Source organism: Macaca fascicularis, chromosome 7 (assembly GCF_037993035.2).
Source record: "Macaca fascicularis isolate 582-1 chromosome 7, T2T-MFA8v1.1".
Lineage (NCBI taxonomy): Eukaryota > Metazoa > Chordata > Mammalia > Primates > Cercopithecidae > Macaca > Macaca fascicularis.
The window spans coordinates 50,227,924-50,253,144 of NC_088381.1; the positions used below are offsets into that span (position 1 = coordinate 50,227,924).

Here is a 25,221-nt window from a genome sequence, read left to right on the forward strand (position 1 = left end):
CTGGGCAGCTCATGACTTTCTGGAAAGAGCTGGGGTTTACTTTTGAAGGCAAAATTATGGATCAGGCTCCTGCAGACAAAGTTGCCCAGAATATGTAAGGAGAACCAGCCAATGAACATTCTAGACTAACACACAGAAGAGAAATTGACTGTAACTGAAGCCAGAGGGATCTCAGTATGGGCTGGTGGGATGAGAGAAGGAATATTTGGGGCCAGTCAGAAAAGGGTCTTCCTCACCCAAAAAGCTGGAAATCTTCCATTGTTTCCAAAGATACTTCCGAAGGCCCACTATATGCCAGGCACCGAGGATGCAAAATGAGTACGACAGTCTCCATTGCTGATGTGTTCACAGATATTCAACAGAAAGAAATTACCATGGAAAGTGCTAAGAGACCCAAACAAAGTGATCTGGTAAAGTAAAGAAGGAATTTCCAACCCTCATTGGAGAGTTGCGTGTCACGAAGAAGGTGACACTGAGAATGATGACGAATTCACCAAAGAAAGGAGTTTCTTCCAGCATTGCTTGAACTAATCTGAAAAGCAGGAAAAATTCCAATAGTGGGTAAATTACAACCAAAAGCGCTTTTCGGTGATTTGCTCCAAAGACAGTAAGGGATGTCCGTAACCCAAGTGGTAGATGAAAAAAGAGGTTGAGATTTCCTCAGGGAAAAGCCTAATACTAAGAACCAGAGGGAAGCCTGACTGGCACTGTATGTTCAAAACATAAGTAAATGAGTGATCATCATCTTCCCTGAGAACTTGTTGAGAATTTTGTGTCTATATTCATAAGGGATATTGGTCTGTAGTTTTGCTTGTTTGTTTGTTTTTGCCAGGGTGGCCAGGGTTGTATTTTGGGTGGAGGGATCTGGCTTTGGTATCAGTTTAATTCTAGCCTCATAGAATAAGGGAAGTGTTCCCTCCTTGTCTATTTTTTGGAAGAGTTTGTAAAGGATTGCTATTGATAGTTCTCTAAAGCTTTGGTCGAATTCACCAATAAAGTCATTGGGGCCTGGGCCTTTCTTTGTGGGAAGCATTCTTTATTACTAATGTAATCTGTCTACTTGTTACAGATCTATTCGGATTCTGTATTTATTCTTGAGTCACTTTTGGTAATTTGTTTCTAATTTGTCCATTTTATCTAGGTTATCTAATTTGTTGGCATACAACTTTTATAGTGTTCTCTTATAATCCTTTTTATTTCTTTAAGACTGGTGGTAATATATTTTATTTGACTCCTGATGTTAGCAAGTCTCTCTTCTCTCTCCCTCTCTCTCTCTCTGTCAGACTGGCTAAAGGCTGTCAATTTTGTTGATCTTTTCAAAGAACTAACTTTTGGTTTTGCTGATTTTTTGTATTGGTTTTCTGTTCTCTATTCCATTTTTTTCTGCTTTCATCTTTATTATTTCCTTTCCTCTGTTTGCTTTGAGTTTGCTTCTTTTCCTAGTTTCTTCAGGTGAATGTTTAGGTTATTGATTGGATATTTTTTTAGGTATCAGAGCATACTACTCTATGTTTCCCTGTAAGCACTGTTTCTGCTGCATCCTGTGTTTTTGGAATGGTATGTTATCTTTTTGTTTTCATTCATCTCAACTTGTTTTTTTCAGGATTTTTGCTGTTGTTGTTGTTGTTGTTTGTTTGTTTTTGAGATGGAGTCTCGCTCTGTCGCACAGGCTGGAGTGCAGTGGTGTGATCTCAGCTCACTGCAACCTCTGCCTCCTGGGTTCAAATGATTCTCCTGCCTCAGCCTCCCATGTAGCTGGGACTACAGGCACCCACCACTAGGCCTCGCTAATCTTTTGTATTTTTAGTAGAGACGGGTTTTCGCCATGTTGGCCAGGCTGGTCTCAAACTCCTGACCTCAAGGGATCCACCTGCTTTGGCCTCCCAAAGTGCTGGAATTACAGGCATGAGCCACTGCACCCAGCCTCAACTTATTTTCTAATATCCTTTGTGATTTCTGCTTTGATTCAATGATTATTTACATATGTGTTTAATTTGTATATATTTGTGAATTTTTCAAATATCTGTTACTAATTTCTAAATGTTCTATTATGGTCAGAGAATATATTTCATATGATTTCAATCCTCTTAAATTTATTGAGACTTGGTTTGTGGTCTAACAGATAGTCTGTCCTGTAGAAAGTTCCACGTGCCCTTGAGAAGAATGCATATTCTCCTGCTGTTGGATGGAGTGTTCCAGAGATCCCTCTTAGCTCTCTTTGGTTTGTATTGTTCAAATCTTCTATTTCCTGGCTGATCTTTTGTCTAGTTGTTCTATCAGTTACTGAAAGTGGAGTATTGAAGTCTGCAATTGTAACTGTTGAATTGTTTATCCTCCCTTCCATTATGTCAGGTTTACTTCATGAGTATATGTGTATGTGTGTGTGCATGTGTGTGTGTGTGTGTGTGTGTAATCCAAATAGATCCATAGGTGACAGATTACATTAGTAATAAAGAACACTTCCCACAAAGAAAGGCCCAAGACCCAATGACTTCACTGGTGAATTTGACCAAAGCTTTAGAAAAAATTAATAACAATCCTTCACAAACTCTTCCTAACTATATATATATATATGTGTGTGTGTGTGTGTGTATGTATAAAATTTTTTTCTAGAGAGAGAGAGAGAGAGAGAGGATCTGGCTGTATTGTCCAGGCTGGACTCAAACTCCTGGGCTTGAGTGATCCTGCCACCTCACTCTCCTGAGTAGCTGGAACTATAAGCATGCACCGCCAGGGTGGCTTAGGAGTTTGTTGGCTCTGTTGTTAGGTATATACATATAATTGTTCAATCTTTTGATGGATTGACCTTTTCTTCATTATAAAATGTTCTTTGTCTTTAGTAATAATTTTTGTCTTAAAGTCTACTTTGATATTATTAAATAGTATAGCCACTCCAGCTCTTCTTCAGCTAATGTTTCCTTGGTATGTCTTTTTGCACCCTTTTACTCTCAATCTATATGCGTCGTTGAATACAAAACTGTCTGTTGTAGACAGTATATAGTTGGTTCATGGTTTTATATCCATTCTGCCGATTTCTGCCTCTAATCTGAGTGTTTAATCCACTTACATTTAATGTAATTGCTGATAAGGTAGGATTTACATCTGCCATTTACCTATTTGTTTTCTATATGTCTTGTGCCTTTTTTTCTTTTTCTTTTTTTTTTTTTTTTTTGAGATGCAGACTCCCTCTGTCTCCCAGGCTGGAGTGCAGTGGCGCGATCTCAGCAACCTCCACCTCCTGGATTCAACCGATTCTCCTGCCTCAGACTCCTGAATATCTGGGATTACAGGCACCTGCCACCACGCCCAGCTAATTTTTGTATTTTTAGTAGAGATGGGGTTTCACCACGTAGGCCAGGCTGGTCATGAACTCCTGACCTCAGGTGATCCTCCCGCCTCCCAAAAAGCTGGGATTACAGGCATGAGCCACTGCACTGACCATGTCTTATGTCTGTTTTGTCACTCTATTACTCTATTATTGCTTTCTTTTTGTTAAGTAGATATTTTCTAGTGTACCATTTTAATTCCTTTGTCAAAAAGCATGAATCATGAAAGAAAAATTTGGTAAGTTGGATATCATCAAAATTAAAAATGTTTACTCTCTGAAAGTCATGGTTAAAAATTGAAAAGGCAAACCAAAAACTAGGAGAAAATAATCGCAAAACGTATATCTTATAAAGGACTTATATCCTAAATATATTACTTACAATTCAATAATAAGAAAACAAATGACTCAGCAAAAACAAATGAGTAAATATTGGAACAGTCACTTTACCAAAGAACATATACAGTTGGCAAGTAAATACCTGAAAAGATGCTTGGTATCTTTAGTCATCATGGAAATGCAAGTTAAATCCAGGAGTTAATATTATACACTCTCTTGAATGGTAAAAATCAAGACTGACAACATCAAGTCTTGCGTGAATGTGAAATAACTGACACTCTCATATGATTGTGGGGACAAATGCAAAAGGGTATTCCAACTTTGGAAAAGAATCTTGTGAAGTTTCTTAGAAAGTTAAAAATATATTTATCGGGCCGGGCATGGTGGCTCACCCCTGTAATTTCAGCACTTTGGGAGGCTGAGGCAAGTGGATCGCTTGAGGTCAAGAGTTTGAGACCAGCCTGGCCAACATAGCAAAACCCTGTCTCTACTAAAAGCAGAGGCTCCAGTGAGCCGAGATCAAGGCACTGCACTCCAGCCTGAGCAACAGAGTGAGACTCCATCTCAAAGAAACACAAAAAAAAGGAAAAAAAAAAAAAAAATATATATATATATATATATATATATATAAAAATAGCCCAGCAATGCCATTCCTGCCATTCCTTGAGTGTTAAGATAAACAAAAATGTACATCCATCTTGAAAATGAGAGAAGTAGATTTTAAGTGTCTTCACCACAAAAACTGAAAAGTATGTGAGGTAATGTGATAAGTATGCCAGGTTAATTTTCAACGTAGTCATTCCACAATGTGTACATATTTCAAAACATGTGGTACATGATAAATTCACACAATTTTTCTTTGTCAATTTAAATAATTACTTAAAAAGAAAATCCACGCCCAGATAAAGAATTGACCATAAATGTTCATAGGAGCTTTATTCTTAATAGCCCAAAACTGGAAACAATTCCATGTTCATGAATGGGTGAGTAATAAACCAACTGTGGCATAGCCATCAGAAACATTAGGCTAAAGGAGAGAAATCAGACACAGACCATATGCTTTATGATGATACTTATATGAAATTCTAGAAAAGTCAAAACTTTAGTGACAGAAGGCAGACTGGCAGGATTCAGGAGTGGGAGGAGGGGATTGACCGCAAAGAGTCATGCAGGAATCTGGGGAGTGATATAACTTACTTGTTTAGGTGGTTGTAGTACCGTCTGTCAAAATCATTGAGCTGTGCGCTTAAAATTGGTGAATTTGATACATATAAGTTATACCTCAATAAAGAAAATAGAGGCTGGGCTCAGTGGCTCACGCCTGTAATCCCAGCACTTTGGGAGGCTGAGGCAGGTGGATCACGAGGTCAGGAGTTCGAGACCAGCCTGACCAATATGGTGAAACCCCATCTCTACTAAAAAATGCAAAAATTAGCTGGCAATGGTGGCACACACCTGTAGTCCCAGCTACTTGGGAGGCTGAGACAGGAGAATCGCTGGAACCCAGGAGGCAGAGGTTGCAGTGAGCTGAGATCACACCACTGCCCCCTCCAGCCTGGGCAACAGAGTAAGACTCCATCTAAAAAAAAAAAAAAAAGAAAGAAAGAAAAGAAAATAGAATTAGCACTAACAACAAAAATATAAGGTACTAGGAATTAATGTAATGAAATGCAAAAACCTTCATGAAGAAAATGATAAGACTGTGTTGAAAGAATTGGCAGGGACAGTTAATGCCCAGCAAAGATTGCAAATGATCTCCCACACAGCACAGCCTCCTCTGCAGTGACGCTGTGGCCTTGTGATAATGGAATATAAGAGCAAGTGATGTTCACTGCTGAGAGACGTCGGTCAGACGCAGGAATCTCATCTAGTTGTCTCTTCTCCTCCCACAATGATCTTGGAGATGCGGATTCAGCTCAAGTTGGTATCAGAGAGGAAAATGCTGCCTGGGCTGCACAGGACTTTACCTGATCTGGAACAAACCTTTATTGTCTTAAACCTTGAAATTTGTGGCTTTTTCTGTTGGGGCTGTTTGTGCTCATTAATACAAAGACATTAAAGAAGACCTAAATGTGGCAACAGTTATACCCTGTTCATCCACGGGAATACACATTTCCACAACAATGTCAATGTAATTTCAATCAGAAGCCCACTGGACTCTTCATGTGCCTCGACAGATTCTAAAATGTCTGTCGTAGCGCAGAGACTGGAGTAGCCAAGATATTCCTTAAGAAGAAGCTGGGGGGCCGGGCGTGGTGGTTCATGCCTGTAATCCCTGTACTTTTGGAGGCCGAGGCAGGTGGATCACCTGAGGTCAGGAGCTCAAGACCAGTCTGGTCAACATGGTGAAACCCCTTCTCTACTAAAAATACAAAAAAAGTAGCCAGGCATGGTGGTGGGTACCTGTAATCCCAGCTACTCGGGAGGCTGAGGTAGGAGAATCGCTTAAACCTGGGAGGTGGAGGTTGCAGTGAGCTGAGATCATGCCATTGCACTCCAGCCTGGGTGACAAGAGCAAGATCCCGTCTAAAAAAAAAAAAAAAAAAGAAGGGACTTACTCTACTCAATATCAACACACTTTATAACCCTAGTGTAACTAAGACAATTGACTGTTTGAATGAGGATAGACAAATAAGCTAATAGTACAGAATAGAGAGCCTCGACACAGACCCAGATGTGATAGAGGTGTAACATGGCATTGCATATTAATCAAGCCTCATTCAAGAAACAATGTAAGAACAATTGGTTATCCATATAGGACAAAAAAAAAAATTGAACTACACCTTCACACCACACCAAAGTCAAGTAGAGTAAGGACTTAACTGTGAAAGGCAAAACTTCACAGTTCTAGAAAGAATATAGAACATATCTTTATAACATCAGGGTAAGATAGGTTTCTTAAGCAAAAAAGGCACTAAGGAAGTACTAGACAAATATATATGTGTGTGTGTGTGTGTGTATATGTATGTATATAGCCAAAATTGACCTCATTAAAGTGTAAAGCTTCTGTTTATCAAAAACACCCCTCCAAACTAAGCGAAAATACAAACCATAAACAGATATTTGCAATAAATATAGTGGACAAAGGATTTAGTTTTTCAAAAAGATGTGTGAAATTCCTACAAATCAATAAAAAGGCAACAGAAAATTGGTCAAAATATGTGAATAAATATTTCTCAGAAGAGGAAACACAGCAAATGAATATACGAACAAGCATCCAATCTTACTGTTAATTGGGGATTTGCACATTAAAACACAATCAGATATGACTAGATTGAGAAAAATAAGAAGGCCTGATGATTCCAATTATTGGCAGGAATGTGAAGCAAGAGCAGTTCTCATACTCTGCAGGTGGGAGTGGAAATTGTTAGAACTACTTAAAACAGCTTGGCATTATCTTGTAAAGTGAAGATTAATTTACTCTGTGAGTCAGTTATTCCACTCCTAGATATAGAGCCTAGAGATCCTCTTACCCATCTTTTTCAGGAGCCACAAACAAGAACATTTGTAGCAGCAGGCTGTTAATCACAAGAATGAGAATTGACTGAAATGTCTGTCTTCAGAAGAACACGCATGTAAATGGTGGGCTATTCATATACTGGAATGCTATACAGCAATGAAAAGGAATTATCCATTCTTCAGTGGGATCTCAAAATTACAGTACTGAATGAAGAAAACCCAAATTATTAAAAAGATGCATGCAGTATACCATTTACGCAAAGTCTTCAAATTACAAATATATTCAGTGGTGTGTGAAGATGGTGAGTATGGCCCACCCCTAATGCAGGTAATAAAAAGGCCCATTGCTTGTAAAGAAAGTAATAATAAAACTGACCAAAATCTGATTTTTATTGTCACCATACATCATCAGTTCTGGACAATATTATTGATAAAAATTCTTGCCACAAAGTCAGCTACTTCCAATCTCCACTCCCCACCTTGGTGTGCAACTGAATACATTCTTATTTATTTCTATAGAAAGAGTATCATGAAAAGTAATGACAAAATTCAGGTGAGAGGTTTTCCTTGGAGGGAGGGAGAGGGACACACTTGGGCAACAGCACAGATGCCTTCAAAGTATTCCTTATGCTCCATTCCTTAAACTGAGTGATTGAGACATGGCTGTTGATATTATTTTTTATATCTGATTTACATAATATATCTCTTCAGTATGTATGAAATATTCCATCCTCAAGAGAAAGAAAATTAAAGCAGGAAAATCAATAAGGGGGGCAGATGGAGGAGAAGGCATGCTTTGTAGTGCACTGGAAGCTGCAAACCCAAGAAAGAATAAAATGGCCGTGGTCGGTCGGAAGAGAATGAGGGACCCTGGAGCGGCAGCCCAGGCTGAGGCTCAGGGCATGCGGGGGCCTGAACTGGTGTAGGGGAACTCTGGGAAGCTTTTGCCTCCAGGCTGGGGAAGCCACAGGCCTGGGTGAGGTTAACCCCAGGAAGTGAATCTGGAGTGAGTAGACGGGAGCCAAGGCCAGAGGCCCAGGGAGCACCAACGTTTTGGGAGAAAGAAGAGCCCTTCAAGCTGAGGCTGAGCTTGAGAAAAGTGAAGCAGTGAGCAGAGGATGGGGTACCATGCACTGAGGAGCGCCTGGTGGAGGAGGTCACACCCTGCTAAGAGGAGAGCAGGACACGGGCTGGGAAGGAGGCCCTGGATTTCACAATGTGGGCAGGTGAATTCATCAGAAATTGTCAGAGGGATGTGGTGGAGGAGGAAATGAGGACAGGGAGGGGACACAGCTCTCCGGTGGGAAGAGTGAGGAGTAGCGGCTGGGAAGAGATGTGGAGTCCAGGCAGGGCTCTTATGCATCTCTTTCAATTGTCTTTTTTTTTTTTTTTTTTTTTTTTGGAGTGCAATGGTGCGATCTCGACTCACTGCAAGCTCCGCCTCCCGGGTTTACGCCATTCTCCCGCCTCAGCCTCTCGAGTAGCTGGGACTCCAGGCGCCCACCACCACGCCCGGCTAATTTTTTTGTATTTTTAGTAGAGACGTGTTAGCCAGGATGGTCTCGATCTCCTAACCTCGTGATCTGCCCGCCTCGGCCTCCCAAAGTGCTGGGATGACAAGCGTGAGCCACCGCGCCCTGTCTTCAATTGTCTCTTTAAAACCCCAGTCTGGTTTAGTCCCACTAGGGAGAAAAGGTGCCTTCAGGCCTTCCCACAGCGCCAGCAGCAAGAGCACAGCAGGTGTCCCTTGGGGCTGACGCATCGGGTGCTCGCGGTGGGGGTGGAGGAGCCGTCTGCCCCTGTGCAGGGAGCATTCTCTCACTGACACTGTCTGAATTGCTGGTACATGGTGATCAGAGGAAGCAAACTGACATTTAGTCACTTTTACCGTCTTTTTAAAAATTCTCTACAGTCAGCGCACCCTTTGTTGCCTGTACCAGGGCTCTAGTGAGAAGAGACAGATTGAGTCCCCGGCACCTGGGTGTGCAGCCCTGCTCCTTCCTTCTAGCTGACAGGGCTGGCGAATTCCTACCTCTCTGAGCCCCTTTCCCTTTAGCTCACTGTAACTGAGGGAAATTCTGACCTCTGGGGTGGTTGGGCGGATGACAGCAGAGGAAAGACCCAGGGCCTAGCGCCCAGGAGGTACTTACTAGGTGTCCTTCCCGCATCAGGGAACAGAGGAGACAGTGACTGAGGGCCCCGCAGCGAATGCCCCACCCGCGCAGGCTTCCTCTCAGCGGGACCTGTCCCCACTGCTTCCCCACAGCCCCAGAGGCCAGGCCTGAGCCATTCAGACTCCAGGGAGGTGATCGCAGCCCAGGGCCGCGCCCTGCCTCTGCCGCCCCCGGGGTCCCCAAGGAAGCACCGCCGCCTGGCCGCACGGGGCAGTTGTCATGGGGACGCCGGGGCCCGCTGAGCCGCCTCCTTAGCAACGGGACTCCCCGGCCAGTTGCCATGGAAACAGCATCCCCTGGCAAGCGGTGATGGGGAACGGCTGCCGGGTTTCCTGCCCTTTTCCGAGGACTTTCCCCTCCTGGGGCGGGAGACACGGCACTCCCTATGCCGGCGGGAGCCGCGGGGACTTGGTTTTCCAGTCGCACGTCGCCGGCCCGGGAGGGGGCCTCTGCCTGACCCCGCGAAGTCCCAAGGCCTGGAGGAACCTTCTAGAGACAGGGGTGGGGAAAGGGGCCACCCGGGGACCAGGCCTAGCCCCTCGAGCAGGCACAGCAGTGGGGAGTCCGTGCCCTGCCTCCTTCCAGAGGCCCCAGATGCTGCTTCTGCCCTCAAGCCCCCACCAACCCACAGAGAAGCCCAGCGCTGTGCCCCCACCCCTCGGTCACCCCTCTGATGCCCTCCCCCTTGCCCAGTCACCTTCTGTCTCCAGCCATCCTCCCACTTCTGAGAGCTTACCTGATCACACTAAGCTGGCATTCCCCTCTTCAGCATCTAGCTGGATGGAGCCCAGGTGCACATTCACCACCCTCCTCCTCCTCAGCCAGCCCCGGCAGTAGGGAGTGGCAAGGGTCTCACACTTCCCCAACTCCTGCGTTTCTCCCCTCCACTAGCAAAGGACACATGCCCACTCACTCTCACCCTCCTCCTTAATGATTCTCACCAGTCCATAATCGCCTGCACACCTGTGTCTATAGCCAGGCCTTGCACATCCCCCGTGCACACCTCTATGCACAGAACACAGCTCCATGCTCTTGCAGGGATAGGTTTGCACATACACAAGGGCCCACATGTGCCCTCTGGGCCATGTCCCCTGCCTTCCACACCCCAGTTCCCAGGACTCCAGGATTCCCCAATGACCTCACCCCCACCCCCATCCCTGGCCCCTAGAAGAAGGCAGCATCTGCTGGAATTTTTTTTATTTAAATAAAATATACAATACGGCGCATTTACCGGTTTCTGTTTTAAAAGTGGAAGATTTGAAAATTCCTTGTAGGTGACTGGGTGTGGGAGGGCCCCCTGCCTGCACCTGGCTGTCCCAGTCTCTGCAGAGTGGCCAGGTTGGGTCAGGGCTGTTATAAAATACATGTGTGTGTAAGTAGAGAAGAGGGTGGTCAGGCCAGGCTCTGATGGCAAGCAGCCTCCTCACGGCCCTGGACCCTCCACCTTCACCCCTGCTACCTCCAGGACAAGACTGTGGGTTTGGATCAAGTCCTGCTGCCTCTCAGAGCTGCCTTCCTTAAGGGGAAGGGGTGCGTGCAGAACTCAGGTTGAGGCTAAGTCCTTCCAATTCTCAGAACTCCTGAGCCAGCACAGTACAGACCAGTACCAGGCGGCATCTAGTCTTTACCTAAGATCCCAGGAACCTTCACCCACTTCTCTCCTGGAATACTGCCTCCCACTCCCTGCAGCCCATCTATGGAGAAATCGGTTTTTCCCACATCCCAGGATAGCTCAAGGCAAAACCCGATCTTGCCAACATTCTGGCTTGAAGCATGGAATGTTCTGGATGGATAATGTGGGGCCAGCCCATCTCATTATTTGGGGATTGCAGCTATACCTGCTCTGGCCCTATAGGCAGGGGCAGACCCCTGGCTTTGCCTCTGGCAGGATCCCATCTGGGAGGAGGGAGGATGGTGCCTCCAAAGGCATCTGAGCTGCTTTCTCGTTCCTGCAATCTGGAACTTGCTTATGGCTCCTAGTTGCCAGGACCAAGCCCAGTCAAGCCCTTAGCCTATCACCCAAGGCCATCCCTCTGACCCCTCAGCCTGCGGATTCCCTCCCAAAGCCCTAATCCACCACTCCACCTCAGGAATCTCCCCGCTATATACTCCATCCCACCCACCATTCCCTCCCTCTCCCTGTTGAAGTCTTCCCACATCTCAAGGCCTGGCTCCCACCCACCTCTGGCCACACACCTTCCTTGGGCCCTTAGGGAGGCCCAGCCACCTCCTGAGTCCTGAGATTTTAAGTCTTGGAGCCCTCAGCCAAAGCTCCCTGGGCTCTCACATAGTTTGCTGGAGCAATAGGCTGGGCATATGAGGGGCAGAAGAAATGTGATTTATTGAGCACCTACCATGGTATGTGCCAGGCGCTGGGCTGGGCATTTCACATATAGATTTTTCTCATCTGGTCCTCATAGGTCCTTGTGAGGCGGTACCATAATGATTCCCATTTTACAAATGAGGTGACAGAAAAGTCAGAGAACTTGCCCAAGATCATACAGGTAAGAAGTGGCAGGGCTGGGATTCAAACCCAGGCCTGACTGCTGCCAAAATCTGGTGTCTTCCTTCTGCACCACGCTTGGGGACCATCTACCTCAGCCCCCCTCAACAGTTTTCTGATGGAAGGAACACAGACTTGGGCCTCAAGCAGGCGTGAATTTGAACCTCAAATCAGTCCCCACTCTGCCATTCCGAGTTACATGATGGTGGAGAAATTACCCAGAACTGTTTCTTCATCTGCTAAATGGGGAGAATGAAAGTGGCCACCCCATGGTCTTTGTGAAACTGAGGGAGTGAACGTGTGTAAAGTGCGAAAGCAGTGCTTGCCACAGAGCAGACTCAATACACAGAAGTTCCCCTCACCTCCCGCTGTACAGATGGGCAAACTGATGGCTCCAGGGGTGGCGGGGTGTGCCTGAGGCCCTAGGAAAGGAGTCTTCCACTTCCGTGTGGTGAGAGGTCAGGCTGGGACTGGATCTGAGACGAGAGAGGGGGCCTGCTGCGAAGTCCTGGGGTCCTCTTCCCTGAGGACTGGAGAGAGAACATCCCCAGACCATGCAGTGCACGGCCTGCGGGCCAAGGTGGGTTGCTGGGTGTAAGGTGACCTGGGCATCCTGGCAACATGGGAATAAACTAGACCACACACGTGTGCGCACGAGTGGCTATCTACATGGCTCTACAGAGCGCTACATAGCTATACATATACACATCTTACATACATATACATATATTCATATACAGATCTTGCTACGTTTACAGTAGAAAAAAAATGCTAGGCCCTCAGGGCCCTGGCCCTTTTCTCCCAAGGTCGCAGGCATCTGAGGCCCCCCAGGGCACGCCCCGGGGCAGCCCCTTCCTGGGGGCAGAGTGGAGCTCCAACTTACAGCTAAGGGGCTGATGGCAGCTGTTTCTCTAAATGAACACAATGACACATCTGCTCTAAGAACCCCCAACACTGGCCACCCCGACCCCTGCCCAGACCCGAGACCCCATCTGCCTTTCTCTGGCTTTTGCATTTGGGACCTGCCTGCTCCCTCCTCCCTCCCCCTCCCTCCCTCTAGTGCTGAGTATTAAAATAGTCTATAAAAGCAAGTGACCAAAAATCTATAGCTCTAAGAATACCTGGTTATTTTCTGCTGTCTTTTGATTTTCTGGTGTGTGTGGTTTTTTAAATAATTATTACTGTTATTGGTATATCTCCTAATCACAGTTAAACCTGAAGGAAGAAGGAACGGAGAGAAAAGAAGAAAGAAGAGGGAAGGGCCCAGCTCATAGATTGGACGGCAGTTTGGAGCGCACTGGCTCAGGCCTGGCCCCAGGTTCCCTCTGGGGTCCAGCAGTCAGAGGGGGCCCCCCAGAAGAGGTGGCTCTTGCCCCAAACAAAGACAGAGGGGGTGGCAAAGAACCTGAGGATGTCTTCCGAGGCAGAGTGACGTGCTGGCCGGGGATGGCACCATAGGGCCTCCCAGGGGGACCAAGGCCCCCGCTGCTCCCACTGCCCCCGCTGCCACCCCCAGCCCTGGGGAAGAGCGGGAAGGCAGCCATGGACTCCCCTGAGGAGTGCGGGGAGGCTCTGCGGAGAGTCTGTGCCCCATCCTGAGGCAGGGCTGGCTGAGATGCAGAGATGAGCTTGAGGTCCTGGGTGAGGCGGCCGGGGGTGAGGGGGGGCGTGCCCCGGCGCTGGGGGACCTGGGGTGGTGGGGGGCTGGATGCAGGTGGCAGAAGCAAGGATCCGTGGGAGCCAGAGGCCCGGGGTGGGGCACTTGGGAAGGTTCTTGGGGGGCCTGGGCTGTGGCCGGGGGGGCTGAGACCTCCTCGGGGAGTAAAGCCTACAGGGGAAGCCCCCCCAGAGGCCCCTGCCACAAGGGATGGCGGCTCAGGCTGCCGTGGGGGTGTCTCTGGCGTGCTCGGTGGGCCAGCAGCCAGACCTAGGGACAACTCCCCGGGAGGCTGGCCCAGCTGCCCAGGGCTAGATGATGGGGATCTGGATGAGGGTGGGGGTGGCAAGAAGTGCTCCGGGAGTCCCAGGCCTCCCCGGGCCCCGGGTGGTGCCGGAGGTGGCTGGGCAGCCTGCGGGGAGCGGGCGCCTGGCTGCAGCGGGGTGAGCAGGGGAGAGTCGGAGGAGGACAGGGAGCCGCCCAGTGCCTTGTGGAAGTGGCCAAACCCGGCTGTGGTGGTGGCGGCTGTGCCAGCTGATGGTATGGGAGCCGAGGGGGAGCCGCAGGCCCCGGGGGGTGGGGAGGAGCTGGATGAGGGCAGGAGTGGGCTCAGTCCGGCGGGGGCAGAGAATCCAGCCAGCTGTTGGATGTGGAAGGAGGATGAAGACGGCGTGTCTACCTGGGATGGGCTGCTGGCGGGCGAGGCGGAGCCCAGCGCAGAAGGGATCAGGGACTGCAGCCGTTTCAGGTGCCTTGGCGTCTGCCCGGCGCCGAGGTTGCCCAGCCCAGATCCTGGGGGAGGGCGGAAGATGGCAGCAGGCAGGCGAGGGTGGTGGGTGAGGGCTATGGCCACAGAAGTGGTGGCCGCGGCAGCCTGCAGTGGTGCCTGGATCAGCGGGGTCCAGATGACAGGCGTGGGGGTTGGGGTGGCAGAGGCGGCGGCCTGGACGCGGTGTGCGCAGTGTGCCATCTCCCGGTCATGCTGCACAATCTGCTGGATGATCTCGTTCTCCTGGTAGTTGAAGACGCCCGAGTTGAGGTCGTGCTGGACTTTGTGGAGGAGGATGGAGTTCTTCTTGCCTGGGCCACGGAACAAGAGCAAGCACTCAGGACAGAGCGGGGAAGGAGATCAGGTGCAGACCCAGCTTAGGCATAGAGAAGCCCTGCCCTCCTGCCCCTCCCGCCCCCCCGCCTGCCCCTCCTGTGGCCCATCCCCCTCACCGATGCGGTCCAGGCGGTCCAGCGCCACAGTCTCAAAGGCCCTTCGCATCATGGGGTACTCCTCCAGCACCTCATTGAAGTTGTCCACGCTCAGCGAGTAGAGGCGGCAGTAGGTGTCGGCCCTCACGCTAGCTGTGCGCCGGCCCCGTGTCAGCAGGCAGATCTCTGCCAGAGCATCAGGACTCAGGGTGAGGCATGCACAGCCTGCCCAAGCCACGGGGACTGCCCACCCTGACCTTGGCCCTGACTACCTGGCACAGAAACCTTGGTAGGCTCACAAGGCCCTGTCCCCAGACTGTGGCCACACTGGATGCCTCTTCCCCACCAAATGGGGGCTGGACAGTCTTTCCCATCTTTGGGACATACCCTCTGCTCTGGACTGAATGTCCTCCCACCAAATTTATATGTTGAACCCCTAATTCCAGCATGATGGTATTTGGAGGTGGGGCCTAGGGAGCTAATTAGATCATGAGGGTGGAGCCCTCGTGGATGGAATTAGTGCCCTTTTAGGAGGCGGCCAGGGAGCTGGCTCATCCTCCTTCTGCCACGTGAGGACACGGCGTGAAGTCAGCAGTGCAGCCCAGAAGAGGGCCCTCACTAGCCCCAACCATGCTGGTCCCCTCAGCTCAGATGGTCAGCCTCCAGAACCATGAGACATACATTCCTGTGGTTTACAAGCCACCCAGTCTGTGGCACTTTTGTTACAAGAGGCCCAGACTGACTAAGACACCCCTAACCTGGGCTCACAAACACTTCCCTCCAGGCTGTGGCCACGAAGGGTGCTCACTGCCTGTGTCCCCTTAGTGTCTCCCCAGCCCATCCCCTGGGAGCAGCTGTCCTGTCTCCCAGGGCCCGGGGCTGCCTCACCTCCAAAGTAGGAGCCGTCGGCCAGCTTGGTCTCCTTGTTGCCCTTGGTGAGCACGCTGACCACGCCGTGCTGGATGAAGTACATCTTCTTGCCGATGGTGCCTTCCCGGATGATGTAGTCCCCGGGCTGGAAGACCTCGAAACGCAGCTTGGTCAGCATGGACGTCACGAAGTTGGGGTCCGCGTTGGCAAACAGTGGCATGGAGGCCACCAGCTTCCGGCAGTTAAAGTTGATGATCTCCTGCCGGACAGGGTGGATTGGGACACAGGAAGGAGGAGGTGAGGGGAGCTGGCTGCCAGGAAGGCCTGGCTCCCCTCCCCGCTGGGCCGCTGCACAGCTCACCTCCCGCAGGGGCTCGCTCAGCTCGCCCAGAATGCTCTCCTCGTCGAACATCTTGCCCTGGTAGCGGTGCTCGTAGTAGTCGTGGATGCGCTGCCGGGTGTCGGGCGGGAGCTTGTGGAAGGACATGTACTGCTCCACCTGCTTATACTGAGGCCGGGAGAAGGGGGCGTCATCTCCGTGCAGCCAGCCCCACCGCCTCAGCAGGCACCACATCCGGGCACCCACCCTGGGGGAATTCTTGGCTAAACTTGGTTCCTTGAGATCTGAGCTCTACAGTGTTGAAATGACCTCACTGTGCTTCCAACAACTGCCTGGGCTCCCAGCTGCTTGGCATGGAGGAGGCGGCCCCACCAGCATCTGGTCCTGTGTTTAATACTAAGGAGGTGGGTGGGGGCAGCAGGGAATGTCCAAAGCCCAGTGACAGGACACCAACTGTATCGCCAGGGAGGTCCATCACGTTTCCTTGGAATGTTTACACTGGGGACAGGGAGGCCTCACCGACTGTGGGGAAAGAAGCTGTTTCCTCCTAGCAGTGACAACTGGCACAGTCAGGAGGCGAGGCTGCAACGGCTCAGAACGCTCAGAGGCAGAAGCAAGGATGCCTGGCTGCTCTACACTATGAATCCAAACGCGGCCTCAGCTGAGACCCCGGGTCATTTCATTGAGAGCAACTCCAGGCAAGGGAAAAGCAGGGTAGACTAATTTGAGGCAACCTGCAAATAGAGGCTCGGGTACAAAAGATTTGTGAGCCTCAGACCCTGGGGCTCAAATAAGAAATGATCCTGCCCACCCTTGCTGAGAGCAGTGGACGTTGCTCCCACCATCGTAGATTGTGGGTGGACAGTGGGACTCTCAAGAGCAGAACGAGGGATGGGAGGTATTGATTAGGCAACAACACAGACTCCTCCCGGATGGGAAGCAGAGGGAGTCCCTATAACCCCAGCAGCAATCAGAAATGGGGCAGCCTGTTTGCATCTATGCGTGCTCCCAAGAGGTGGGGACACAGAACTGCTGCACAGAAATACCCACAGGCAAATGAGGGCTGAGAAATGACATTTCCTAAACTTTGTCCAGCCACCCTGGCCTCTGATTGCTCCACGTGATGCAAAGTCCCAGGGGACAGTGACTTCCCGGCTGGTTATAGGGGCGGAGGCAGCTGTTAGACTTGGAGCTGTGTTTTAGAGAATCCCTACCCTGATCCCCAGAGAACAGGTAGGGGTGGGGAGGCAGGGTCTAGACATGGGGCAGGAGTTAAAAGGCTGAAGTGGTCCAGGTGAGAGACAGACATGGGGATGCAGGGGAGGGAAGACATCTAAGAGAAATTTATCGGGCAGACTTAGATATGAGCCAAAGGAAAAACATTTTAATAAAAGTCTGAAATCAAAAGCCACAGACACCTTGACTCTGGCCCTAAAATAAACTCTAATGCATTTTCTTTTATTTTTATTTATTTATTTTTTATTTATTGTTTTTTTGTTGTTAAGACAGGGTCTTGCTGTGTCACCTAGACTGGAGTGCAGTGATGTGAACACAGCTCACTGCAGCCTCAACCTCCTGGGCTCAAGTGATTCTCCCACCTCAGCCTCCTAAGTAGCTGGCACTATAGGCACGCGCCACCAAGCCTGGCTAATTTTTGTATTTTTAGTATAGACAGGGTTTTGCCATGTTGCCCAGGCTGGTCTTGAACTCCTGGGCTCAAGAAATCAGCTTGCCTCAGCCTCTCAAAGTGCTGGGATTACAGGCATGAGCCATCATGCCCAGCCTCCCAGATGCTTTATCTTTTTCTTTTCTTTTTTTTTTTTTTTTTTTTTTTTTTGCGACGGAGTCTCCCTCTGTCACCCAGGCTGGAGTGCAGTGGCGCAATCTTGGCTCACTGCAACCTCTGCCTCCTGGGTTCAAGCGATTCTCCTGCCTCAGCCTCCCTAAATAGCTGGGACTACAGGTGTGTGCTGCCACGCCTAGCTATTTTTTTTTTTTTACTTTTAGTAGAGATGAAGTTTCACCATGTTGGCCAGGCTGGTCATGGACTCTTGACCTCAGGTGATCTGCCTGCCTCGGCCTCCCAAAGTGCTGCGATTATAGGTGTGAGCCACCACACCTGGCCCCAAACACTTTTTCTATTCTAATCCCTGATCCTGACCCCAGACTAAACCCTAGCCTTGGTCACACACTGAGCCCTGACCCCACTCACATGCTGAGCCCCACCCCAGTCACAGGCTGGGCCCTGGTGCTGGCTCCAGAACAATCCCTCACCTGGGCCTGGGCTAAGCCCTGATCTTTTTAGTTCGATGCCTTTTTTACCTCCCTTCCCGTCTGCTCCCTTCTAACCCACGGCCCTGTGTTCTAGCCAGGCTAATTTCTCTGCCACCACACCTATGCTCGTGCTCATTCTGATGCCTGGCCTAGAATTCTCTTCCACCTTCTCCTTCCTCTGCCTCCTCAGGGTGAGCTCTCCTTCCCTCCCGGCTCTGCAGGCTCTCCTGAGCTCTCTTCTTGGCATCATGGGACCTGGACCTCCACACCGCCTGTCAGTCATGCCACCAAAGGACAGTGCCTGGGGCAGGCAGGTAGGCAATGAATCCACAAATGCTGACCCTACTATATGCCAGGCATGGGGCATAAAATGGAGAACGACATACTGGGTCCTCCCCTCATGGAGCCGTGGCCTGGAGAGGGAAGGTGGACGTTAAACAGATGGCTGCCTATAGTTAATAACATCATCACCGGAGTGCTGAGTGTGGTGAAGGAGGAGAGGGTGCCATGGGGTCACATGACGGGTGAGGAGCTGGCCGGGTCACAGAAGGCTTCTCCAAGAGGTGAGGTTGGATGCGGAGAGGGTGTCAGGTGGAGAGCGGGGAGGATAGTTGAGGGTGAAAGCCTGTGTCTGGGCCCCACGGCAGGAGCGGGCATGGGGAGAGACATCTGGCCAGGCTGAAATAAAGGGTGCAGGGCCCAGGGCAGGAGCTGAGCACGAGGGCAGAGACCTGGTTTTGCCCCTCAAATGCCGGGCTGGGAAAACATGCTTAGGAGTGAATATATGTCTTCAGAGCAACGTGAAGTCCCTGAAGAGTTTTAAGGAGAGGATCGGCTGATGCGTTTTAGATGCCGCTCCAACTGCTGTGTGAGGCGTGCAGCGGAAGCAGCCAGGGCAGAACTTCCCTAGCTGATAAACACAGGGGAGCTTACTTGCAACCCCCACGGGCTGACGCCCAGTACCACCCCCGCCCTGCAGATGAGGAAACGAGGCCCCACGCCGCGGAGGCGCAGGCCCACACTCCAACAGAGCTCGGCAGCAGAGAAGCTGGGGCAGGACCCAGGGGGCCTGACTCCAAGCCACAGGACTCATTCTCCATGGTGAGGGGGCTACTGTTGAGACCCCAGGGAGAGATGAAGCTGGTGATGGCGGAGGGTGGCTGGGATGCAGAGAAGGAGCTGTGGCTTTGAGGTAGGCACTGATGACAGAGACAGGTCAGGGATGGCTCCTAGTCTCTGGCCTGGGGTCTGGGAAGAGCAGAGGGTGGAGTAGAGAGGACAGGGCGGACTTCTCATTACAGACAAGAGGGGCGTGACGTGTCCAGAGAGGAATGAAATAAACCACCTGGAGCTGAGAGATGAGCTGGGGTTGCTGATGCTGTACAGGCCCCACTGCGCGAGGATGGGCGCAGAGCCTGCGGGCCTGGGTGGTGAAACCGTAGCACCAGGGCCCCAGACACAGGGAGGGTCAGGGGCGAGGCCTGAGCCGCTGGGGACTCCAGTGGCAGTGACTGGGAAGAGAAGCCAGCAAAGGGGGACGGGGGAGTGGCCAGAGGGGCAGGAGGAACACCTCGAGAGTGTGGTCCTGCAGAACGACTGAGTGGCCAGGAAGGGCGTGGTGACTGTCAAATGCCTACCGGAGCAGCACGGAGGGCACAAGGCCTCAGCCAGGAGCCACAGGCCCCAGTGACACCGGAGATGGGGAAGGTGGGCACAGATAAAAAGACATTTGGAGGTGCCAGGCCAGGGAGCTGAAACTCTTCACATCTCAGAGGTGTCCCCCTCCTCCTGCTCTTCCCTCACACTGGGAGTCCCGATCCCAGGGGGTGGGAACAGGGCGGTTCCTGCTGGGGCCCCACTGGCTGGTGGCCTGTGCTCCCTCTTGGGAGGGACCAACGTGCAGGTCCTCCCTGGGTGGACCTACCTTTTCCTGGTACTGACGCCGGGAGGAGTCCAGGGACTGGATGAGGGCAGTGGCGTGGCCAATGAACATGGCGTAGCAGGTGGCGCCCACGATCATGCTGAGCATGGTGAGCCAGACGTCGGACATGCCCACGGGTGCCTGCCGTCCGTAGCCGATGCACAGCATGTGGCTCATGGCCTTGAAGAGCGCGTAGGAGTACTGCTTCCCCCAGGAGTTGTTCTGTGGACAGACGGATGGGTGGGGGCAATGGATGAGAGGGAAGGCCCTTCTCACTAGCAAGAAAAGTCCCTGCCACCTCCTCACCTCAACCTAACTTTCTCAGTGGCTGGGCCCAGGGCTCCCCAACCTTGCTGTTGGCCGAAAGCCTTGGGTGAGGGGCAGGAGGCCCACAGAGGCAGCCTGTGCTGCCAGCGAGTCCCCCTCTTGCGCCTTCCTCTTGCCATGGAGGCAGGGATCAGACCTGGAAGCGCCAGTAAAGGTACGGGAGCCAGCATGGCCCAGCCCCCATGGGGCAGCTTGGAGCCTCCTGGCTGGGTGGCAAAGGCCCCAGGCTGAGCCACCCTGCTGTCCTTCCCTGGCTAAAACAGCTCCACCCCCTACCCCCTAAACAGCTGCCAAGTGAAGCCCATTTCCCCACTGACCTCAATTATAAAACCAGATATGCTTCCCCTGGGGGTACAAGCTCTGGCAGACTGAGCCGAAAAACACTGCCCTCATTTTGGGTGAGCAAAAGTTAAAGCTGTGAGCTAACTGGCCTCCTGCATGAACCCTGCCCGCCTCTGCCAGGGCTGCGGCCACCAGTTTTCCTCCCACTACCCCCAAGGCAGATTCTCCGGAACACACAAGGCGTGGGGACAGGAGGAGGGAAGCTCTTGGCTATTTTTGTCTACAAAGCCAGTCGGTGTCTCAAGGAAGGCTCAGCGTGGGAACATTGGGATCGGAAGGGCCATCTCTTGAATTTAGTGCATGTGTGGGCCTGCCACCCTCACAGAGAGAGGACACTGCCCCAGATGAGGGCCAGCTGAACCAGATGAATGCCAGCATCGGCCACCTCCCTGGTGTCCTTCTGCTCACAGGGCAGAGACATGAGCCACAGTGTAGAAACCTACCCAGGCCCGCAGAGCACCTGCCGGAGGCGCAGCCCCCATGGGAAGGCGTGGGAGCCGTGAGCCTCGAGCCATATTCAAGATCAGCCAGACCGCCCCGAACAGAGCTGAGCTGGCTCCTTGGGTCTGGTGGCTCAGTCTAGACTGGAGTGGGGACCAGCAGGGCTGATCCCCAGGAGTGGAAGGGGCCTGGGTTCCCAGCCTTGGGGAACAGGGGCAGGCCCCCAGTGGCCTCCAGTCAGGGTTTCCGGCCTTTACTGCTGAGCCTCTGGAAACAGGGAATTCAATCCATATGGCCGATTCATTTACACTTAGCTCATCAAAAGGCTGTTTTGTAAAGGCCTGTTTGATGCTGAAAGATGCCTCAGGGTCTCTTTCACCTCTTTCAAAGCCGATTTTTCCTCCCCTGGGGCCCTGGGAATTTGCCTTCAGACCAAACCAAACTGACTGGGAGGGAGCCTGGGAGAGGAAGGGGTTCACCAGAGACCAGAAGGGCTCATAGATCCAGGGTGTCTTCTGTCCTGCCTGGAGCCCACCTTATCCACAAGGGGACTGAAGACTCTGCCCTATGGCTTCCAAGGCCCCAAGTTCAACTTCTCCCACCCACACTGATCCACTCGCAAGGTTGGAAGGATAGGGTGGGGTCAGCCTCCATCCTGCCTGTCCTCCCCATCGGGACTCCACCTCGGACCAGGATATGTTGGGGGTGGGGGCAGCCCAGCTCTGCTGTTGGAGTAGAAAGTGACCACGCATGATCTGGGAGTCTGCATGGGCTGCAAATAGTACCCTCGAAGGCGTCTGTTTTCTTGGGCTCAGCTTTTTTTTTATTTTTATTAATTTATTCATTTTGAGACAAGATCTTGCTCTGTTACCCAGGCTGAAGTGCAAGTGAGCTCAAGGGATCCTCCTGTATAGCCTGGACACATGTGCTTGCCACCACACCCGGCTAATCTTTTAAAAATAAATTTTATTTATTTTTTGTAGTCAGGGGTCTCCCTATGTTGCTCGGGCTGGTTTACAATTCCTGGGCTGAAGCGATCCTCCTGCCTCGGCTTCCTAAAGCACTGGGGTTACTGGTATGAGCCACTGCACCCAGCCTCAGGCTCAGCTTTTAAGGACTTGGCTTCTAAGGGGCAGAGGCAGGAGGCCAGGAGCTGCCAGCCCAGCATTGCCACACCTGATACAACCCGAGGCCGCCCAGGTCTTAGTGTCCCTGGTAAAACTAAGATGAAATACTGAGGCTCGCAGTTGCAATGGAGGCTGTGAGAAGGTGGAGGTACCAGCTCCCAACCCAGAGCTGTGAATGGATTCCTGGACTGGAAGCAAGCCATTGGGCCTGTACTGGGTAGAGCTACATGCCCCTCAGCTCTGGGCGGCACTCAGGGTCCTACACGCTGGAAGTCCACATCTCGCCTCCCTACCTCTGGAGAGCCCGCCTATGGCTTAGAGAGAGAACCGGCCTGGGTGCACTCACCACCATGTTGTTGATGGACACCCAGCAGTCATCAGGAAAGTCCTGCAGCATGGGTACCAGGAACTGCAGGCAGCCATCCCAGTGGCAGAGCAGGAGCATCATGCCGATGAGGTTCACGATGCGCACCACGGCACTGGCCAGGTCGTAGGTCATGTGGAAGATCTGCCAGCAGAGGAGGAGAAATTGCCTGGGATAGGTGAGCAGCCAGGAGGACCAGCGGCCCCTTTCTCTGCCCCGGAGCAGGTGGTGGGCACTGCTCTGCATGGACTCTGCAGGGCACTCGCTCGGTGCAAGTCCAGGCTGGGGGTGGGGTGGGAAGGCATCGGTCCAGGCCTCGGAAGAGGAAGACTGCAGGCTGCAGGGTCCCAGAGGGACATCTCCTGGCATCTGTACAGATGGGGGCTCCTCCTGAAAAGTCTAGACATCGGGACATGTGGAAGGACACCTGGAGCCCCATGCAGCCCAGAAGTGGGCAGAGAAGCCGCTTTCTCAGCTTGCCTGGGGTGTGAGGACGCCAGGGAGAAAAGCCTGCCAGCCTGAGGCTCCTCAGGGAATGAAGGTCTACAGACATGGCAGGCGTGTGTTTCCCTAAACCTATCACTAAATTCTCAAGACCCACACAGGGCAGCCACGGAAGTGCAGAGGAAGCGGCACAGGCTCACAGGCCCCAAGTTCAGGCAGACCTTGATCCCAAGCCCAGGTCCTACCCAGTTCCTAGCTGTGTAACCTTGAACCTCTCTGATCATGTTTTCTCATCTGGAAAATGGTGATAAAAATTCTTATCTGAGTGGGTTGTCAAAAGAACTAAATTATACATATAAAGTGCTTAGTAATGGGTAGAGGAGTGTTCAATAAATTACAAACCATTATTAATTGATAAGTTGTTATTAATAATTAATCTTCCTGATTGGCTAATATGTATTTGGGGTAATGCTCTCCTTTACAGCACCCTTGACCCCAGCCCACTGCCACCAGCCCCTCTCCACTCCTGCAGCTCCGAGTGGGCGGCTGCAGTGTAGCTGGACAGGGCCAAGGTGGGCATATCCTGCCCCCCCCCAAAAGCTACCATGCTGGGGTCCCCTTGGTGACAGGGCAGTGGGGGATGGAGAGGTGGAGGCAAGTCTAGAGGAAAGTCTCTGGAAGCTCTGGCCTTGCTTCTGTGGCCTGGGAGACTTTGGAGTGGGTCTAGCCACCCAGCCCTCATTCTCATCCCTCCATACTATTCCCAGGCAAAGACACCCCTCTTGGAGGGGGGTTGGGTCAAATGTCACAGAGGCCTAATTTAAGCCCATTTCAGATGTGGAAACTAGGCCCAAAGAGACAGAGCCTAGATATGTCGGCCCCTGTCTACTGGTCTTCCAGCTACGGCCCTGTAGCTAGTGGCAGGATGTTCTGATGCTAGTGACCAAAGATGAATACTTTTTGTCCACAGCTCATCACCTGCAGTCACCCCCACCTGTGGCCCCCATCAAGGGCATGACCCTGAAGGTTCCAGCTGCAAAGCTGGGAGTGTTTCCAGGATGAAGTGGACAGCGAAAGCTTCCGGGATCTGGTAGCTTAAGCTTGCCCCACCATTTCCCCATGGCCCTGGTGACAGAGGGGACAACAGTGCCACACCTGACCATGGACATGAAATTCCACAGCCACCCTCTATTCAAACTCACAAAAATCCTTTGCTGAAGATATTGTTCATATCTGTTTTATACCAAGGCTCAGAGAAGTAAAGGAACTTGCCAGAGATCACAGTGGCAGTGAAAAGGCCACATGTAGCCAGGTCTGCCCGATTCTGAGGCCTGCAGCCACCACATTAGATTGTTAGATTGACCTAGTGAGGAAAAGGTAACTCTCAGTAGTTCCATTTTGTGGATAAAACAACTCAAACCCAAAGTGGCTGAATGACGTGCCCAGATTCACACAGCAAGCTGGGTCCGAGGCCATGCGAGACTTCCCAGCTTCTCGCCTCCCCAGGCCCTGCAAACAGTGTGATAGTGTAGACGGTGCTGTGTGCTCTGCAGCCCAGCAGCACTGGGGCACTGACCAGCTCTGGGGCTGTCAGCGTTTGAGCTCCTGGCTAAGCTGACACTGTTCAGCATCTAGCATGGCCTGGAAGGAATGGTGGGCCCTAGAGAGCAGGCCGGTCTGTGGCTGGGCTGGAGCCTGGGTCTGTGATGCAGACCAGATCTGATTATGAAGCTAGTGTCTCTGGTCCATTCTCTGCAGCTGGTCGTGCTCAGGCACCTGTATCCTAAGACCATGAGGCTCTCCCCTGCAGGTCCCTGAGCACCAGAGCCCCCAGCACCAGCTGAGGGGAAGATCCCACTTTTGCCTCCTTAACACTTAGGTGAATGTGACATGTCTATGACCTTGGGCAAATCCTAACCTTTCTAAGTCTTGGTTGTCCAGGATGCCACTAGCTCCCCAGCTCACCCAACTCCCTGGTGTCTGAGCTAAGACACCAGGGTTTTGGGGAGGGCGAGTGGCACAGCACCATTCACAGTCTCAGAGCCGGCCGTCCTCCACACCTGCCTCCCCACCACCACAACTCAGCCTCCCCCGCAAACAAGCTAGACATCTGC

The 25,221-nt window shown here is 51.5% G+C and overlaps 1 protein-coding gene across 1 annotated transcript in view; it reads right to left on the reverse strand.

Moving 5' to 3' along the window:
* Window positions 1–10,479: 10,479 nt before the first annotated feature.
* Window positions 10,480–25,221, reverse strand: part of HCN4 (hyperpolarization activated cyclic nucleotide gated potassium channel 4) — a 49,173-nt gene continuing 34,431 nt past the window's right edge. The window contains exons 3-8 of the mRNA XM_045395706.3: window positions 22,646–22,807; window positions 20,066–20,284; window positions 15,889–16,035; window positions 15,546–15,786; window positions 14,679–14,843; window positions 10,480–14,537 (exon numbers count right to left, since the gene is read on the reverse strand). Coding sequence (XP_045251641.1) covers window positions 13,069–14,537; window positions 14,679–14,843; window positions 15,546–15,786; window positions 15,889–16,035; window positions 20,066–20,284; window positions 22,646–22,807 — 2,403 coding nt within the window. The 3' untranslated portion in view covers window positions 10,480–13,068. The remainder of the gene's footprint in view (window positions 14,538–14,678; window positions 14,844–15,545; window positions 15,787–15,888; window positions 16,036–20,065; window positions 20,285–22,645; window positions 22,808–25,221) is intronic.